This window comes from Anthonomus grandis, chromosome 10, assembly GCF_022605725.1.
Source record: "Anthonomus grandis grandis chromosome 10, icAntGran1.3, whole genome shotgun sequence".
Taxonomy (NCBI): Eukaryota; Metazoa; Arthropoda; class Insecta; order Coleoptera; family Curculionidae; genus Anthonomus; species Anthonomus grandis.
The window spans coordinates 5,910,010-5,930,809 of NC_065555.1; the positions used below are offsets into that span (position 1 = coordinate 5,910,010).

Here is a 20,800-nt window from a genome sequence, read left to right on the forward strand (position 1 = left end):
CAGTAACAGTCTGGAGCAGCTAAAAACGGGTAAATTACCTGCTAAAGGCCTTTTACCGACTGCTACCAAACTCTCATAGAGCTCCTTGATGGGATTTGTATCGGCGTTTAGTCCGTGGGCCCATATTAACATCATACGAAATCCGTGCTCTTTATAACTCGACGGACCTAAAAATTAAATTGGCAACATCTGTGGACCAAGTATCGATTTTTGTACTCATGCCTATTTATGTTACTTATGTCAAGAATCATAATGTTTGGTTATGTTAGGTTATGTTTTTGTAATAAACTTTTACAAGTAGAAGTCTGTCAAATGTCAATTTAGTTCAACGTCTAATAAAATGACATATTCGATAGCCGGGTTTTTTATTCAATTTGAAAAATTGAAATGATAAACGTGAAATTTTGACATATTTAGATTACGGTATAAAATACGCCTTTTATTCGCGAATATTATTCAAGAACAGTTGGCACGCGTCAACCGTCCATAGGCACTCCGCCATTTATCTATGTGCATGGTTTGCAATGAGTGGGACAAGGACAGAAAAATGCGGTTGGCTGTCAAAATTATGGAACGTCCGAACTCCTCTGGTATTTTTAGTTTTGATTAAATGAAATATTTTTTCGTTTAAACGCTAACACGTTTGATTATTATTAACTATCTGAATAAGAGTGAGACGCGTAATAACCTCACTTAATCTAAAAATAAACAATCTCATACGTATTTAATATCGATCGATTTTTGTACTCATTCCTACTTATGTCAAGTATCACATGTTTCGGTTTTGTTAGGTTAGGTTTTTGTTTAAAAATTTAACATAAACATTCATTCCAGAGAAATCACAGAAAACAGACCAAGGACTTTTTTTCCTCTTTGTGTTCTGTGCTACAAGGGGTTGTGATTTGTGATAATTCAAATGTCAATCAGTACGCTCGCGTTAAATGACAGCTGTCAAACTGTACACACACTCCTATGACCAGTCAAATATGACGTTTACTATTCTTACCGTTATACTGATGTTCGATGGCCTTAATCTGATCTTCGGTAAAAGACCAATGGTAGGCCAATTTCTTCCACTCCCCGGGTCCTAAATGTTTATAGGCCAACTTGTACAGGACCTCCTTGAGGCGTTCGTACTCTTTCGCTCTCGTTTCGTCTTTCGACGCGGAGCGCCATCTACGGCTCAGTTTCGGCCTGAGACTCGCAGTTTCCTTCTTTAGGTCGGTTGACTCGTCCTAAAAAAAAAAACGTCAAAAGGTATCCTAGGCAACGCTTCTGAACATTTATCCGAGGCTTACGTGGGAGGGATAGTCCAAGCGGGCGGTTTTGATGATCATATCGACGATGGCGGTAAAGGAACCGCGGGCGGCGACGTAAAGCGGCGTCCGGCCGCCCTGCTCGCGCTGCTCGATGTCCGCCCCCGCCCCCAGTAGCAATTTACATACTTCCGTGTGTCCCATTTCGGCCGCTATGTGGATCGGCGTCTGTAGTCGCTATATACGAACATGCGACATTTAAGACAATCGAGTCGGTTAGGACTTTCGCCCAAAGATGGCGTTTAGTGGACTGTCATTATTATTGACAGTAATGGACTTACCTTGTTTAAACAATTTAAATTGGCTCCTTTGTTTATAAGCATCTGAACGATTTCGGGCTCGTTTGACTGGGAAGCCATGTGCAGGGCGGTGTTGCCGCACTAAAAGCAAAATGTCACGTGATGAAGAAGTCAAAAAAAATGGTGGCCATTTGTAATTCAGGCCAGGCCTAAATAAGTTACGAATGATGTAAATGACATCGCTATAAGTCGAGGTATAACGTGGTAAACTTATGTCACTTATATAATATCTAATTTTAGCAATAATTCTTGTGAAAACTTACTTGATTTTGTACGGATAAAGAGGCGCCGTGCTGCAGGAGGCATTCTAAAATCCCTTTGCTGCCCAAACTGGCAGCTATGTGAAGGGCGGTGTTGCCTTTCTGCGTTAAAAAACAAAAAGACACAGTCTACAGTAAGGTTTTAAGGACGCCCTTTTATTTTGCTATATTATTATTTACTTCCAGTTATAATAATATTATTAGTGATAAATGTCTTATATTTCATAAATTTACAATATTTGGTACAAATATAATCATTTTGTGTGTAAAAAGTTATTTTATAATAAATGCCTGATAAAATACATACAATAGAAAATGAGATATTACATAATTTTTATTACAGGAGCGCCTGGACTAAACAACTTAACATATTATATTTACTACAAAAAAAAAATTTTAATATAAATAAATAATTAACAAAAGTGCGACGAAACTTTTGATGGTCACTGGAAATCACCAAGTTCTGTCTCTCTTTAACTTGCCATAAATTAATTATCAAGGTGCAAATCAGTGCATGTCAACATTTTTTCATTTATAGAATATGAATATTTAAAATATAAAGGGTGTAAAAAAATTAAATATTATAGTTTTTATTACAGGAATGCCTACGTTAAACGACCTTATTTGTATTATCTTAATTATTTAAAGCTACAGTCAGTTTTAAGAATTTATAACTCAATAGTTATTTATCTTAAGGCTTTGAAAAATACGTGGTAGATTGGCTGATATATCAGGTGCGAACTGTGAAAGTTTCGTTGGTCTGGGTCTCATCAGTCTAATTTTATTTGAAATTAAGATAGAGAGGGTATACTTGGATTTAGGTGATTATGTAACGTTACATTCAGTTTTAAAAATTCATAACTCACTAGTTATTCAACTTACAGCTTTTAAAATTACATAGTAGATAGGTTTATATATCAAGTGTGAACTGCGAAAGTTTCGTTGGTCTGGGTCTCATCAGTCAAAATTTATTTGAAATTAAGATAGAGAGGGTATAAATGGATTTAGGTGGTTATGTAAAGTTACAGTCAGTTTTAAAAATTTATAACTCACTAGTTATTGAACCTACAGCTTGAAAAATTACATAGTAGATAGGTTGATATATCAGGTGCGAATTGTGAAAGTTTCGTTAGTATGGGTCTCATCAGTCTAATTTTATTTGAAATTAAGATAGAGAGGGTATACTTGTATTTAGGTGATTATGTAAAGTTACAGTCAGTTTTAAAAATTCATAACTCACTAGTTATTCAACTTACAGCTTTAAAAATTACATAGTATGTAGGTTTATATATCAGGTGCGAACTGTGAAAGTTTCGTTGCTCTGGGTCTCATCAGTCTAAATTTATTTGAAATTAAGATAGATACGGTATATTTGTATTTAGGTGATTATGTTTTGTTATAGTCAGTTTTAAAAATTCATAACTCACTAGTTATTCAACTTACAGCTTTCAAAATTACACAGTAGATAGGTTTGTATATCAAGTGCAAACTGCGAAAGTTTCGTTAGTCTGGGTCTCATCAGTCCAAATTTATTTGAAATTAAGATAGAGAGGGTATACTTGGATTTAGGTGATTATGTAACGTTACAGTCAGTTTTAAAAATTCATAACTCACTAGTTATTCAACTTACAGCTTTAAAAATTACATAGTAGGTAGGTTTATATATCAGGTGCGAACTGTGAAAGTTTCGTTGGTCTGGGTCTCATCAGTCTAAATTTATTTGAAATTAAGATAGAGAGGGTATAAATGGATTTAGGTGGTTATGTAAAGTTACAGTCAGTTTTAAAAATTTATAACTCACTAGTTATTCAACTTACAGCTTTCAAAATTACAAAGTAGATAGGTTGATATATCAGCTGCAAACTATGAACGTTTCGTTGGTCTGGGTCTCATCAGTCTCAATTTATTTAAAATTAAGATAGAGAGAGTATATTTGGATTTAGGTGATTATGTTTTGTTATAGTCAGTTTTAAAAATTCATAACTCACTAGTTATTCAACTTACAGCTTCAAAAATTACATAGTAGATAGGTTTATATATCAGGTGCGAACTGTAAAAGTTTCGTTGGTCTGGGTCTCATCAGTCTAAATTTATTTGAAATTAAGATAGAGAGGGTATACATGGATTTAGGTGGTTATGTAAAGTTACAGTCAGTTTTAAAAATTCATAACTCACTAGTTATTCAACTTACAGCTTTAAAAATTACACAGTAGGTAGGTTTATATATCAGGTGCGAACTGCGAAAGTTTCGTTGGTCTGGGTCTCATCAGTTCAAATTTATTTGAAATTAAAATAGAGAGGGTATATTTGGATTTAGGTGATTATGTAACGTTACAGTCAGTTTTAAAAATTCATAACTCACTAGTTATTCAACTTACAGCTTTAAAAATTACATAGTAGATAGGTTTATATATCAGGTGCGAACTGTGAAAGTTTTGTTGGTCTGGGTCTCATCAGTCAAAATTTATTTGAAATTAAGATAGAGAGGGTATACATGGATTTAGGTGGTTATGTAAAGTTACAGTCAGTTTTAAAAATTCATAACTCACTAGTTATTCAACTTACAGCTTTAAAAATTACATAGTAGGTAGGTTTATATATCAGGTGCGAACTGCGAAAGTTTCGTTGGTCTGGGTCTCATCAGTCCAAATTTATTTGAAATTAAGATAGAGAGGGTTTATTTGGATTTAGGTGATTATGTAAAGTTACAGTCAGTTTTAAAAATTCATAACTCACTAGTTATTCAACTTACAGCTTTAAAAATTACATAGTAGATAGGTTTATATATCAGGTACGGACTGCGAGAGTTTCGTTGGTCTGGGTCTCATCAGTCTAAATTTATTTGAAATTAAGATAGAGAGAGTATACTTGGATTTGGGTGATTATGTAAAGTTACAGTCAGTTTTAAAAATTCATCCCTCACTAGTTATTCAACTTACAGCTTTAAAAATCACATAGTAGATTGGTTGATATATCAGGTGCAAACTGCGAAAGTTTCGTTGCTCTGGGTCTCATCAGTCCAAATTTATTTCAAATTAAGATAATAGAGAGGGTATACTTGGATTTAGGTGATTATGTATTGTTACAGTCAGTTTTAAAAATTCATAACTCACTAGTTATTCAACTTACAGCTTTAAAAATTACATAGTAGATTGGTTGATATATCAAGTGCGAATTGCCAAAGTTTCGTTGGTCTGGGTCTCATCAGTCTAATTTTATTTGAAATTAAGATAGAGAGGGTATACTTAGATTTAGGTGATTATGTATTGTTATAGTCAGTTTTAAAAATTCATAACTCACTAGTTATTCAACTTACAGCTTTGAGAATTACAGAGTAGGTAGGTTTATATATCAGGTGCGAACTGCGAAAGTTTCGTTGGTCTGGGTCTCATCAGTCTAAATTAATTTGAAATTAAGATAGAGAGGGTATATTTGGATTTAGGTGATTATGTATTGTTACAGTCAGTTTTAAAAATTCATAGCTCACTAGTTATTCAACTTACAGCTTTGAAAATTACAAAGTAGATAGGTTTATATATCAGGTGCGAACTGTGAAAGTTTCGTTGGTCTGGGTCTCATACGTCTTACGTATTTCAAAATAATTATGAAGAACGTGTACTTGAATAAACAAATAAATATACACAAGAAAACAAGAAATTTAAGATACTGGCAGTACGAAAAAGTATTTTATAATAAATTCCATACAGTAGATGATAAGAGATTATAGTTTTTATTACAGAAGCGCTTGGACTTAATAAACTAACGTAATTATATTTTATATAAAAAATAATAAACGAAAGGTCGACGAAACTTTTGATGGTCACTGGAATTCGACATTTTCCGTCTCTCTTTAGCTTGTATTAGACCGATTGCGAACGTGCAAACCAGTGAATATCAAACTTTTTTTTTATTTATAAAATATTAATATTTAACATTATATGGGGTGTACATATAAAGAAAAATACTATATAGCTGAATAAAAAAAAGTCACATTAAATAATTTTTAATAGTAAATTTATGAGTTTGGGAAAAAAATTAACAGCTGTAATAAAAATAATTTATTTTTCATATGAATGTGAGGACGTTTCAGTTTAGAATGGAGTGATTCTTGATTCTTGTAATTTTTTTTGAATGTCATAAGATGACAGATGACTTTTGACAGTTCATCGAAAATATAATGGTTTTTTTCTGCTTAGGGCGTGGTCCAATAAATTATCTTTCAACGTAACAATTTTCAAACGTCATAATTCATTCATGTTTACCTATAATAAAACACGACTAATTATCGATATTAACATTAAAAAGTTAAAACGCGAAAAACGGTTCAACGAGCGAAAAGCGTGGGTCACCTAATCAATATTGTATACGAGCCATTGCCGTTATTTACCACCGTACAGAAGAACAAAATGAATTCGTAAATATAGTTTTCGTGTTTCAAACACGAACCCATAAATAATATTAATTACACTTTTTTTACGCGTCACCTTTTCTTGTCTAAATACATTGATAAGCATCATTACAACAAGCATTACAGTTTACTGCAATAAACAGTCGTTTTTACAGATTTCTATATTATTTAAAAAATAATGAATAGATGGCGCTAGGGGTTCATATAAATAAAACAGTGCGTTCATACCTGATTTTCGCTATCGGGATCCGCCCCGTGGTCCAACAAAATCTGCACCAATCGGTTCTGTTGGTGCTGCGCGGCCAGGTGAAGGGGCGTGTTCTCCGAGCTGTCACGTGACTCCATGTCGGCCTCGCGAGCCAATAGGAGCTGAGCGACCTCCGCGTGACCCCCCTGACACGCCTCGTGCAGCGGGGTCTTGTTTTCCTTCAGAACGACATTAAATAAACATTAATTAAAATTATAAAGCGCCTGGTGAAGCTGTCGTCGTCCTCTATATACCTTATTCTTTTTATCTAAGCTCGCGCCCATTTCTAGTAACCGTTTCACGATGCACGCGTGTCCGTTCGCGGCGGCGTGATATAATGCCGTTTGTGCGTCTGCGTCGACCGCGTCGATCTGGACTTCTTCCAGGGTGTCGAGCAGGAAGTCGATTACGTCGGCGCGGTTGTTACGCGCCGCGCAGATTAGTAATGTGTATTGGGCCTAAGGGCGGTTAGTGGCGGTGTTAGTTTTTAGGTTAAAATTTTTAAGTTAAAATATAGCATTGGTCTTTCTCTCCAAAAATATGTTTACGGTGCATGGTAACTTCGTTATTTTGAATGGGATGCCTTATATGTTATTGCATTTTTGGATTCTACGTGAAATTCTAAGAAATTTGAGGGGTCACATGCCATACTTCGGTCCAATGCTTTTCGAGATATAAACAATTGAATATTGCCATGGTGCAAATTTTGAACTGCTAATATCTTGAAAACCGTTTGACCGAAGTATATCGTGTGACATATCAAATTTCATGGAATTTTACGTAGATTTCAAAAATTGTCACATAATTACTTAAAATTTAATTTTATATATAGGGTGTGCCAGTGTGAGCTTAGTTACACTTTGCAACATGTTTTTTTTTTTTTAATATATTTAGATCATAGAAGCCGTTTTCTATTTCAATCATTTTAAAGACAACCACTTCTCCGGTTGTACCGGAAGTAGATGCCAACCTCCTTATCTTTAATGGGACACCCTATATATTATTCCATTTTTAGATTCTACGTGAAATTCTATGAAATTTGAGGGGTCACATGCCATACTTCCAACAAACGCTTCTGGAGAAATAATCGATTAAAAATCGTGAAACTAAAATCTTTAACTGCTTATATCTTGAAAACCGTTTGACTAAAGTATATCGTGTGACCCATCAAATTTCATGGAATTTCACGTAGAATCTAAAAATGGCCACATCATTAGTCAAAATTTCATTACATACATAGAATGTCCTAGGGTAAGTACCGGAACTTGCTTATCTTGAATGGGATGCCCTATATATTATTCCATTTTTAGATTCTACGTGAAATTCTATGAAATTTGAGGGGTCACATGCCATACTTCCAACAAACGCTTCTGGAGAAATAATCGATTAAAAATCGTGAAACTAAAATCTTTAACTGCTTATATCTTGAAAACCGTTCGACTAAAATATATCGTGTGACCCATCAAATTTCATGGAATTTTACGTAGAATTCAAAAATGGCCACATGATTAGTCAAAATTTCATTACATACATAGAATGTCCTAGGGTAAGTACCGGAACTTGCTTATCTTTAATAGGATGCCCTATATATTATTCTATTTTTAGATTCTACGTGAAATTCTATGAAATTTGAGGGGTCACATGCCTTACTTCGGTCAAACAATTCTGGCGATACAAGCGATTAAAATTGGTGAAACTGAAAATTTTTAATTGCTTATATTTTGAAAACTGTTTTACCAAAGTATATCGTGTAACCCCTCAAAATTCTTAGAATTTTACGTAGAATTTAAAATAATATACAGGGTGTTCTATTTAGCATAACGAAGTTAGCACCCCTTGCCGTTGGCCTTAATAATAATTACATTTTATATTAAACAAAGGATGTTAAATCACGATTATGGTAAGCCGCTATAGTTAAATGTGATTTACTATCCAGGTCAGGGCAATATTTCTGATTAATGTCTGTTTACTCATAATAAATTTCACCTGACTTTATTAGTAATTCTTACTATAATAGCACCACATAATATTTTAAAGACGTCTGCTTTATGTCCATAATAAGACATAAAACGGACCTCATCAAGATATATTCGTATAATACCTTCGTAGTAGAGTTAGTACAAGCTCCTAAATTGATTAGTAAGCTAACGGCGTCCGGATGGCCGTGCCATGCTGCCATATGTAAGGGTCGCATGCCATACTATAAAGAAAAGTTAGTGTTTTAGTAATCAGGAGGAATAATTGGGATAATTAGTCATAGCGGCAACACTGTACGAACGCAGAGACATCTGATATATAGGGTCTATTAAAAGGGAATTTTCTCATTTTTCTGTAGCTGAGTGAAAGGTCAAGGGTCACGGGAAATTGATTAAAGACAAGTGGAAACCCCGTTCATCATTTGTTATAAATCCAACGGTAAACCCATTAGAGACCGTACGTCGTAACAATATTCAAACATGGAAAAAAGTAAACACCGTGAGAGTCATTACGCCCGAACTTTCCAGACTGACAAAAGTTACATGCGACGTATGTACATCCATCATATTAATTCACTTTTTTTTTGTCTTACTCAACTCGGGAATAATAAAATTAATTTAAGTACGGTCCCGTCGGTTTATTTGCCTGCGGCAGGCCGTGACGTCACGACAATTCAACTTCTAGTGGAATGACGTCAGGACCGTAGCGAGGGCGTTTTAATAAACAACGAATTATTTCTCACCTTATCTCTGGCTTCGACGTCACAATGCGCCTTTAACAGCATGTCCATTATTTCGATGTTTCCTCTGGCCGAGGCCCAATGGATCGGAGCTCTACCATACTGAAAAATAAAATACGTTATTTCATCAAAGGTTGTTTTTCCTTTTTTAATAATTTAATCTTGCTCTTAGGGACGTGCACAGAAACTTTTTAAGTTAGCAATTATTGTCCATCGCCAGGGAAATCTAGCGAAAGTTTTCATGGCTCTAAGGAAACTTTGTTGATTGTTTAAGGACCTAATGGGCCCCTCGTGTCTTTTTTTCTAAGTGGTTTTCACTTAGAAAATATTTAAGTTGGGTAAGGAAGGTTTACATTTTTAGATTCTACGTGAAATTCTAAGAAATTTGAGGGGTCGCATGACATATTTTGGTGCAACGGTTTTCAAGATATGTTCGTTTAAAAATTGTCATTTTTTTCTTTCAAAAGCTATTGACGCGAAACTGTTGGACATAAAGGGAAATGGTTTTCTTTTTTTATATTTTAATTAATTTATACAAATTTTTAACACAGAAGTTCATATCCACTATTTTTTTCTAAACTGGAAGTAAATAGTAAATTCGTTATTCTTAATGGGACACCCTATATTTTATTACATTTTTAAATTCTACGTAAAATTCTAAGAAATTTGAGGGGTCACATGCCATAGTTCAGTAAAACAGTTCTTGAGATATGAGCGATTTAAATTTCAAATCAAATATTTCAACTGTTTATATTTTAGAAACTGTTAAATCAAACTAGGCCGTGTGATCCCTCAAAATTCGTGGAATTTTATGCAGAATTTAAATACATAATAAAAATGAGCATTTACTTTCAGTATTAAAGGCAGTAGGTCATAACTTATTTTTTTTAATGGGACGCCCTATATATTATTACATTTTTAAATTCTACGTAAAATTCTAAGAAATTTGAGGGGTCACATGCCATAGTTCAGTAAAACAGTTCTTGAGATATACGCGATTTAAATTTCAAATCAAATATTTCAACTGTTTATATTTTGGAGACTATTAAACCAAAGTAGGCCGTGTGACCCCTCAAAATTCGTGAAATTTTATGTAGAATTTAAATACATAATAAAAATGAGCATTTACCTTCAGTATCACATGCAGTAAGCCATAACTTATTTATTTTAAATGGGACACCCTATATATTATTACATTTTTTAATTCTACATAAAATTCTAAGAAATTTGAGGGGTCACATGCCATAGTTTAGTAAAACAGTTCTTGAGATATACGCGATTTAAATTTAATATCAAATATTTCAACTGTTTATATTTTGGAAACTGTTCAACCAAAGTAGGTCATGTGACCCCTCAAAATTCGTGGAATTTTATGTAGAATTTTAATATATAATAAAAACGAGCATTTACCTTCAGTATTACAGGCAGTAGGCCATAACTTATTTATTTTAAATGGGACACCCTATATATTTTTACATTTTTAAATTCTACGCAAAATTCTAAGAAATTTGAGGGGTCGCATGCCATAGTTCAGTAAAAGAGTTCTTGAGATATACGCGATTTAAATTTAAAATCAAAGATTTCAACTGTTTATATTTTGGAGACTGTTAAATCAAAGTAGGTCATGTGACCCCTCAAAATTCGTGGAATTTTATGTAGAATTTTAATATATAATAAAAATATGCATTTCATTCCAGTATTACAGGCAGTAAGCCATAACTTATTTATTTTAAATGGGACACCCCATATATTATTACATTTTTAAACTCTACGTAAAATTCTAAGAAATTTGAGGGGTCACATGCCATAGTTCAGTAAAACAGTTCTTGAGATATACGCGATTTAAATTTCAAATCAAAGATTTCAACTGTTTATATTTTGGAAACTGTTAAATCAAAGTAGGTCATGTGACCCCTCAAAATTCGTGGAATTTTATGTAGAATTTAAATACATATTAAAAATGAGCGTTTACCTTCAGGATTACAGGCAGTAGGTCATAACTTATTTATTTTAAATGGGAGACCCCATATATTATTACATTTTTAAATTCTACGTAAAATTCTAAGAAATTTGAGGGGTCACATGCCATAGTTCAGTAAAACAGTTCTTGAGATATACGCGATTTAAATTTCAAATCAAATATTTCAACTGTTTATATTTTGGAGACTATTAAACCAAAGTAGGCCGTGTGACCCCTCAAAATTCGTGAAATTTTATGCAGAATTTAAATATATAATAAAAATGAGCATTTACCTTCAGTATTACAGGCAGTAGGTCATAGTTTATTTTTTTTTAATAGGATACTTCATATTTCATTCCATTTTTAAATTCTACGTAAAATTCTAAGAAATTTAAGGGATCACATGCCATAGTTCAGTAAAACAGCTCTTGAGATATACGCGACTTAAATTTCAAATCAAAGATTTCAACTGTTTATATTTTGGAAACTGTTAAATCAAAGTAGGCCGTGTGACCTATCAAAATTCGTGGAATTTTATGTAAAATTTTAATATATAATAAAAATATGCATTTACTTTCAGTATTACAGGCAGTAAGCCATAACTTATTTATTTTAAATGGGACACCCCATATATTATTACATTTTTAAACTCTACGTAAAATTCTAAGAAATTTGAGGGGTCACATGCCATAGTTCAGTAAAACAGTTCTTGAGATATACGCGATTTAAATTTCAAATCAAAGATTTCAACTGTTTATATTTTAGAAACTGTTAAACCCAAGTAGGTCATGTGACCCCTCAAAATTCGTGGAATTTTATGCAGAATTTAAATACATAATAAAAATGAAGATTTACCTTCAGTATCACATGCAGTAAGCCATAACTTATTTATTTTACATGGGACACCCTATATATTATTACATTTTTAAATTCTACGTAAAATTCTAAGAAATTTGAGGGGTCACATGCCATAGTTCAGTAAAACAGTTCTTGAGATATGAGCGATTTAAATTTCAAATCAAAGATTTCAACTGTTTATATTTTGGAAACTGTTAAATCAAAGTAGGTCATGTGACCCCTCAAATTTCTTAGAATTTCACGTAGAATCTAAATAACTAATAACATATAGAGTGTAACAATTAAAAGAACGAAGTAACCTAAGCCAACGAACAGAACGAAATCCATCACCAAAATGAATAAGAATAATAAAACAAAGTTCGCATAAAAGATACGCCGAAGGTCGGATATATAGTAATTGGGATCCTCTCGACTTTATAATTCTCAAAGGGGATATCTGCTTTCCGCTCCAACCCTTTCCGCTTCCTACACTTCCTACAGTAATTTAGTTGCTCGAGGGCGTATTTGAATCTCACCTGAATTTTAGGGCCGAGTCGAGAAATCTGATTTATTTATAATAAAAATAAAAAATCCTAACCTTAAAATACGAACTTACATTATTCCTAGAATTAATATCGACGGGTTCCCTGAGGATCCTCCTCACTCCCTCCGCGTCATTTTTAATGACCGCCTCGTGTAACAGGAGGTCGTTCCTCTGTATTAACGCCCTCCTCTCTAACTCCTCGGGAGTGGAGGTTGGTGAGGCGCTCATCGTCCTGTTAGGACAAGAGATGTACTGCACGTGACTCGGCATTTTATGCTAAAAATTGCAATATTACGTGATGCCAAAAAAACTGTACTTCTCATGATGTACCTTAGCAAATTGAACTTCTCATCCTTTGAAACATCGTGAAAGGGTGAAAGATAAATCGTCTTCCACGGTTATTTGCGGCATTTTTCCGTATAGAAATTTATGTCCTGCTTGCTTTTATTTGTTCGGACGTAATATATTGCTTAAGCTGAAAAAAAGGACTTTGTATCAAATTATGGGGGAATTCATCAATTATTAATAAAATAAAACTCATTAATGATATCTAAAACGAACTCCAATATTGACTAATAAGATTAATATCACATAACCTCAAAAATTTTAATAAATTAATTTTTTATCGGGCCACGGTGTATAAATATATATATAGAGTGGCAATAAATAAATGTCAAGTGTCAACGTCGTTTGTCAAAAAAGTGTATAATCGCGAGTGAGACAAACGATAACCTCACTATTAATCACGCCAATAAACGTCAAAATCAGTAAGTATAAAAGGCCTTTAATGGCATCGTATCTATACGTATAAAAAGTTCAAACCCTAATTAAGCTTCTGGCACCGCACTTTTCCATATTTGACTCGATTCTATTGGGAAAATTTTAATGAAAACGTCAAACGCTTCCAGCAGGGAAATCCGCAAACGCTGACTTGATGGAGATCTGTCATGGGAGTCCTGGATAGTCGCATGATTAAAAAAGGCACTCAAAAATATGTATAAAATAAAATTTAATTTTTTATATGTTTCCGCTTATTAGTGTCAACTGTCAACGTCAACGGGTTTGACTGTTAAGCCTATGAGTGCGAGCGAGAGAGTATCTAGCATCCCGTTTTATCCAAATTCAAAAATGTCAACCTTTTTCAACAAGGATATCTACACTTGACCACCATTTTGTTACGTCAAAGCCGCTATGCAAGAAGTTATTTCATCCGTACATCCATAGGTGGCGCCACTTTACAGTTATTAATTTACAAAAAAAAAGGGGTGTTTTGAAATGACCGTAACTCACCTTGTATATAAGCCAGTGAAAAAAGGGATACCTTGTAGTATTTAGGGAGAATGCGGGTTTAATTATTGTTAATAAATATTTTTGAGATATTATGCCGTCAGTGCGTAAAATTGTCTCGACTGCCTGGAAGAAATTCTTTCTTTGTTTAAAATAAATCGAAAAGAAAAATCAACGTGATATTATGAAAATGCCAAAGTTTACATTTTATTCGAGGGAAACGAGGGAAGAAAGAAATGTGACACATTTTAAGATAAACCTCCCTCCTGCCCCGGCTTATATAAAATTCCAGGAAACTGGAGAGAGATAATGTTACGTTGCTAAGGAAATTCTTCTCCCGGGGGTTATTTTATTACTTCTCGGTGCAATTGCAAGGGTACAAGGATTTTCTATAGTCGTTTCCTTTTTGATTTTATTATATAATAAGAAAGAATGTCAATGTTTTATCGGGTTAAGCTTATGAGTGCGAGTGAGACCATTAATTTATTTGTGAAAATCCACAGTCGGTCGCCATTTTGTTATGCCAAAAGGTCAAAGCCGCTTTGTCAGAATTTAAATCGCCAATTAGGCTCATAGGTGGCGCCACTTCATAAGTAGAAAAGTTTCAAAAAAGGGGTGTTTTCAAATGACCATAACTCACCTTGTATATTAGGTAGCGTGAAGTGGGACACCTCGTTGTGTTCAGAAAGAATGCGGCTTTAATTAGTTTTTATAAGATATTGTCCAATTTTTGCCTAAAATTGTTGTTGAAAGCCAGTTTTTAGACATTAAAACCCAAGTGCATCATATTGAAGACCCATGATAAAATCATGCTTCTCGTCTACGCATAAACAAACAACTATAAACTAAATTTGCATATTCGAGCCGACCAGTTCCAGCATAACAGTTATGCAATTAACTAATCTGTTCATCTATAGGAAACCGCATTAAATTCTTGATAGGCATGAAACTATGCCCAGGAAGGCATTGCCACACAGTTGCCATTATTACAGTTTTGGACACAAAGGGCGCATTGTCCTGGATAATTATCGTGAGTGCCCCTTAATCAGGCAGTTGTACCTTTGATGCCCCACCGGCACTCAGGTTAAATGTCGGATTGTTCTATATTTAGTGGGCTGATCTTAGATTAAGCAAACCCCTATTTTATAAAAAAAAAGCGTGTCTCATTAAAAGTACAAAGGGTGGAAAAAATACATTTTTAAATGACTAATTAGCTTCCCCGGGTAAGAAAATTATACGTTAAATTGCTTTTAAAGGCCGCTACCGCCGGAGCTATCTGACGTTAATTTTTAACTAAGTTAATAACTCCCTGAATTAATTATCATTTTGATTAGATTAAGTTCGGATGATTGCATCTTAAACAAATAAAATTAACTTGTTCACTTTTTAGAGGGTTTTTGCTTGCTAATAAAAGGAAAATTAATATCACATAACCTGAAAAACTTAATCGCAATAAATGACAACTGTCAACGTCAACGAGTTCGACAATTGAGCCTGAGTGCGAGTGAGACACATTTAATTATGTCGATAGACGTCAAAATCAACCGTTTTCAAACGGGATTTTATGGTATAACAAAGACTCTTTTCTATCTCGCATTCAGTAGTACGGAAAGTTCTAACCTTTATTAAGCTTCCAGCGTCTCATTTTGTTACGGTTATAATCAAATTTCTAATAAAATCGTCAATTCTTTCCAGCAAGATATCTTTACTCGGCCATTTTGTTACGCCAGAGCCGCCTCGCTAGAAATGAATTCATTTGTAGGTTCATAGATGGCGCCAATTTATAACTATTAAATTTACAACGAAAGGGCTGTTTTCACTTGACCATAACTCACCCTCTGTGTTAGCTAGAATCAAGTGGGGTACCTCGTTGTGTTCAGAAGGAACGCGAATTTAATTAATCATACACATCTCGTGAGAGTAGATATTATGCAGTTTTTGCCTAAAATTGTTGGATAATCTGCAGGTTTTTCTTTAGTTGTTGAAAGCCAAATAGAAAAGTTTTTAGGCATTAAATCTAAGGCTCAAGTGCATCATAGTAAGGACTCATGATAAAATTATTCTCGTCTACGCATAAACAAACAACTATAAACTAAATTTGCATATTCCAGCTGACCAGTTCCAGCATAACAGTCATGCAATTAACTAATCTGTTCATCTATAGGAAACCGCATTAAATTCTTAATAGACATGAAACTATGCCCAGGAACGCATTGCCATACCAGTTGCCATTATTACAGTTTTGGACACAAAGGGCGCATTGTCCTGGATAATTATCGTGAGTGCCCCTTAATCAGGCAGTTGTAACTTTGATGCCCCGCCGGCACTCAGGTTAAATGTCGGATTGTTCTATATTTAGTGGGCAGATCTTAGATTAAGCGAACCCCTATTTTATAAAAAAAAAGCGTGTCTCATTAAAAGTACAAAGGGTGGAAAAAATACATTTTTAAATGACTAATTAGCTTCCCCGGGTAAGAAAATTATACGTTAAATTGCTTTTAATTTAAAGGCCGCTACCGCCGGAGTTATCGGACTTTAATTTTTAACTAAGTCAATAACTCCCTGAATTAATTCTCATTTTAATTAGATTAAGCTCGGATGATTACACCTTAAATAAATAAAATTAACTTGTTCACTTTTTAAAGGGTTTTTGCTTGCTAATAAAAAGAAAATTAATATCACATAACCTGAAAAACCGTTACCGCGTAAACTTAATCGCAATAAATGACAACTGTCAACGTCAACGAGTTCGACAATTGAGCCTGAGTGCGAGTGAGACACATTTAATTATGTCGATAGACGTCAAAATCAACCGTTTTCAAACGGGATTTTATGGTATAACAATGGCTCTTTTCTATCTCGCATTCAGTAGTACGGAAAGTTCTAACCTTTATTAAGCCTTTAGCCTCCCATTTTGTCATGGTTACAATGAAATTTATAATGAAATCGTCAATTCTTTCCAGCAAGATATCTTTACTCGGCCATTTTGTTACGCCAGAGCCGCCTCGCTAGAAATGAATTCATTTGTAGGTTCATAGATGGCGCCAATTTATAACTATTAAATTTACAACAAAAGGGCTGTTTTTACTTGACCATAACTCACCCTCTGTGTTAGCTAGAATCAAGTGGGGTACCTCGTTGTGTTCAGAAGGAACGCGACTTTAATTAATCATAATAAATATTTTTAAGATATTATGCAGTTTTTGCCTAAAATTGTTGGAGAATCTGCAGGTTTTTCTTTAGTTGTTGAAAGCCAAATAGAAAAGTTTTTAGGCATTAAATATAAGGCTCAAGTGCATCATAGTGAGGACTCTTGATAAAATCATTTTCGTCTACGCATAAACAAACAACTATAAACTAAATTTGCATATTCGAGCTGACCAGTTCCAGCATAACAGTCATGCAATTAACTAATCTGTTCATCTATACGAAACCGCATTAAATTCTTAATAGGCATGGAATGGGCACTCAGGTTAAATGTCGGATTGTTCTATATTTAGTGGGCTGATCTTAGATTAAGCGAACCCCTATTTTGTAAAAAAAAAGCGTGTCTCATTAAAAGTACAAAGGGTGGAAAAAATACAATTTTAAATGACTAATTAGCTTCCCCGGGTAAGAAAATTATACGTTAAATTGCTTTTAAAGACCGCTACCGCGGGAGCTATTCGACTTTAATTTTTAACTAAGTTAATAACTCCCTGAATTAATTCTCATTTTGATTAGATTAAGTTCGGATGATTACACCTTAAACAAATAAAATTAACTTTTTAGAGGGTTTTTGCTTGCTAATAAAAAGAAAATTAGTATCACATAACCTGAAAAACTTAATCGCAATAAATGACAACTGTCAACGTCAACGAGTTCGACAACTGAGCCTGAGTGCGAGTGAGACACATTTAATTATGTCGATAGACGTCAAAATCAACCGTTTTCAAACGGGATTTTATGGTATAACAATGGCTCTTTTCTATCTCGCATTCAGTAGTACGGAAAGTTCTAACCTTTATTAAGCCTTTAGCCTCCCATTTTGTCATGGTTACAATGAAATTTATAATGAAATCGTCAATTCTTTCCAGCAAGATATCTTTACTCGGCCATTTTGTTACGCCAGAGCCGCCTCGCTAGAAATGAATTCATTTGTAGGTTCATAGATGGCGCTAATTTATAACTATTAAATTTACAATAAAATAAAGGGCTGTGTTCACTTGACCATAACTCACCCTATGTGTTAGCTAGAATCAAGTGGGGTACCTCGTTGTGTTCAGAAGGAACGCGACTTTAATCATAATAAATATTTTTTTAACATACCTTTTCTAAATTGAAAAAAAATAATAATAATTCCTTGCATTAATTATTAATTTAATTTGATTAAATTAGGACGATTACAACAAACCAAATTAACTTGTTCATTTTATAGGGGGCGTTTTATCAAAATTGCTACCATCAGATAAAAGTTTCTAGGTCAGCGTAAATTTTATTATTCGGGGTTATAAAATATTTTATGACTATCAGGGACTATATTATAATGTAATTGACCCATTACTTTTAATCTAGCAAGTATCGTCGGTAATTTAATATTACATAAGACGCATAAACACAAAAAGAGAACATAATAAATATTTAATTCCTTCCCCACAAAAAAAAATCCTATTTTCCTTATAAAATGTTATCCAGGCTGAAATTGATAAAAAATTTAAACCTAGGAATTGGCGTGGGCTTTGGAGAGTATGGGCTCGATTGAATTGGAATTTTCTTTTTTATTTTTTTAAGGTTATTTTTAGGTTTTTTTAAGAGAGATAAGAGGGAAGATTCTGGAAGTAAGGAAAAGAACGGGTATCTTTCACTCTTCTTAGCTTCCACCGCTTCTCACTTGTTCCCTATGGGTGGAATCATTTTGATCATGACTTACTTACGTCGTAATATAACCCACTGCATAAAAAAAGCATAATTTCATTAAGATCGTGTGCAATACTTGGCACTTAGATGCATGAAAGTTTTTTTCATACCCCCACTTAATACGAAAAGTTGATATGCTGACGTCCTTTAAGTACCTACCCTGCCACTCCCAAAATGACGTCATAACATCTAGGTACTGTTTGACATGTAAACACCTTTAATTATTTTTAAATCATAACCTTACTGATGCAGAACTTTAGAGTATGTATGTACAACGAACAATAATTCCATTAAGCTCTCACAGGTATGTACGTGCAGGTAATTTCTCTACTGTTTATGCAAATTGACACAAATTCACCCCCTCGTCTCCCTCCCACCCTATTTGCCAAATAGCGCACAGAAAGGGAGGACATTAAAATTTATAACACCCGCTAAACTAAACCATATTCGGCTTGTTGGCAGGGTTGCATTAGAATAGACTATTGTAACTTGGAATCGGTTAATTGGGGTATGGAATATTTACGAATGTTTTGTCATAATTTAAAGTACAAACGGCGTCTCAGTGTGGTCCCTTAGGGTGTGTACAAGAAGATCCCCGCACCCCCTTGAAAGAAAGCGTATTTCGTTTGCGCGAAAAGGCGCTCGTTTGTCTTTCATCCCTCGAAAGGAACAAAGTGATGATGTACTTCACGTCCCTCGGATGCTTTTTTTTATGTAACTTTCGGTCTTATTGTCTTCTTTGTTGGTGGCGTTGTTCTTTGAACGTTATGATTGATGCAGACAGAAAAAGATAAACGCTAGGAATTTTTGCAGCAAAGGACAAAATCGGTATAGTTCGTGATTCCTTGGATCATCCTAAAATGTGACTCTTCTTACATAATTACGCTTACAATAGACATTCTATTTTAATCAATATTACGATTTCAATTCCGATAAAACGGTAATAATTTCCCTTTTTTAAACGCTATTATCCGCGTGTATGTTTATTATCACGATATCGCCGGTAATTTTTACGGCATTTTTAACGATAATTATCCATCCTTTAACTCCCGTTTTATGTACGTGTCTTACCCGAACTTACCCGGTGATTCCCGGACCATTTTACGACCAATCAAACGTTATTTGCGGTTTTAAACCGACCGATGTTTACACTGTCTCTCTTTTTGTTTGGATAGCGGCAGTTAGTAAAACCGTTAAATAACAATTTGACGACTGGTTGGTTTTTATAAACATTAAGGCATATATAGCGACCCCTATATTATTATATTTTTTTTGGCAAAACACTACCATTTTGTTTTGCCTCAAAGGACCTCTTTAAGATGGCCGCCCTATATGCCACGCCCATGATGGCTAAGGTTATTATTTATCAAATAGGCTCGGCTCGGTTAGTGACATAATAATAATCATAGAGGGCGTTCATTTTTGTCAAGATGACGTAGTTTACAGTTCGCGTTCCAATTATAAAATGTCATAAATCACTCTAGTTGTCCGCGGGCATGACAAGAACGAAACTACAGGCGCCGATTATTTCGTACGTTATTCGCATAATTTTGCGCTTCTAAATCGTTTCGCCGTTTATTTATTACCGCTTTGCGATCTTAGTTGGCACCGGTACAACTCGCGCTTCAATCGTTCGCCTCTAGATGGCGTCACCTCGTAGGTCATTTAACACTGGTTGCATAGCAACCGCACAACTGTCAACAAGGTCGATGTTGTTTATGTTTTTGGTGCTATAAGGTTTGTGAATAAAAGCGTTGATTGAATATTTCTCAAATATTATTATAATTATATAATAATACAATTATATAATCAAATCTATAACATATATATGATAAAAGTGAGTTTTAAGTTGGTTTAGTGTCAATAAGGTTATTATTTTGTTTGGCCGTGTTTCCTTGTAAAATGAATGAAACGTATAGGAAGAAGACTTCATTCATACTTAAAATGTGTCCTGCAAGCATTGATTGGGCAAATATAAGGTAAATTACAACGAATTTCTCAAAAATAAAAGAGACTCTCACGAGATGTGT

The 20,800-nt window shown here is 34.1% G+C and overlaps 1 protein-coding gene across 7 annotated transcripts in view; it reads right to left on the bottom strand.

Moving 5' to 3' along the window:
- Nucleotides 1-20,800, bottom strand: part of LOC126741590 (ankyrin repeat and death domain-containing protein 1A-like) — a 39,630-nt gene that overhangs the window by 699 nt on the left and 18,131 nt on the right. For 5 of the 7 annotated variants that reach the window (XM_050448076.1, XM_050448077.1, XM_050448078.1 and 2 more), the window contains exons 2-12: nucleotides 12,918-13,062; nucleotides 12,660-12,863; nucleotides 9,250-9,348; nucleotides 8,632-8,730; nucleotides 6,785-6,988; nucleotides 6,512-6,709; nucleotides 1,879-1,977; nucleotides 1,598-1,696; nucleotides 1,299-1,493; nucleotides 1,007-1,235; nucleotides 39-167 (exon numbers count right to left, since the gene is read on the bottom strand). In XM_050448076.1, coding sequence (XP_050304033.1) covers nucleotides 39-167; nucleotides 1,007-1,235; nucleotides 1,299-1,493; nucleotides 1,598-1,696; nucleotides 1,879-1,977; nucleotides 6,512-6,709; nucleotides 6,785-6,988; nucleotides 8,632-8,730; nucleotides 9,250-9,348; nucleotides 12,660-12,857 — 1,549 coding nt within the window. In that variant the 5' untranslated portion in view covers nucleotides 12,858-12,863; nucleotides 12,918-13,062. The remainder of the gene's footprint in view (nucleotides 1-38; nucleotides 168-1,006; nucleotides 1,236-1,298; nucleotides 1,494-1,597; nucleotides 1,697-1,878; nucleotides 1,978-6,511; nucleotides 6,710-6,784; nucleotides 6,989-8,631; nucleotides 8,731-9,249; nucleotides 9,349-12,659; nucleotides 12,864-12,917; nucleotides 13,063-20,800) is intronic. The other 2 variants (XM_050448079.1, XM_050448081.1) reach the window with 2 other exon arrangements.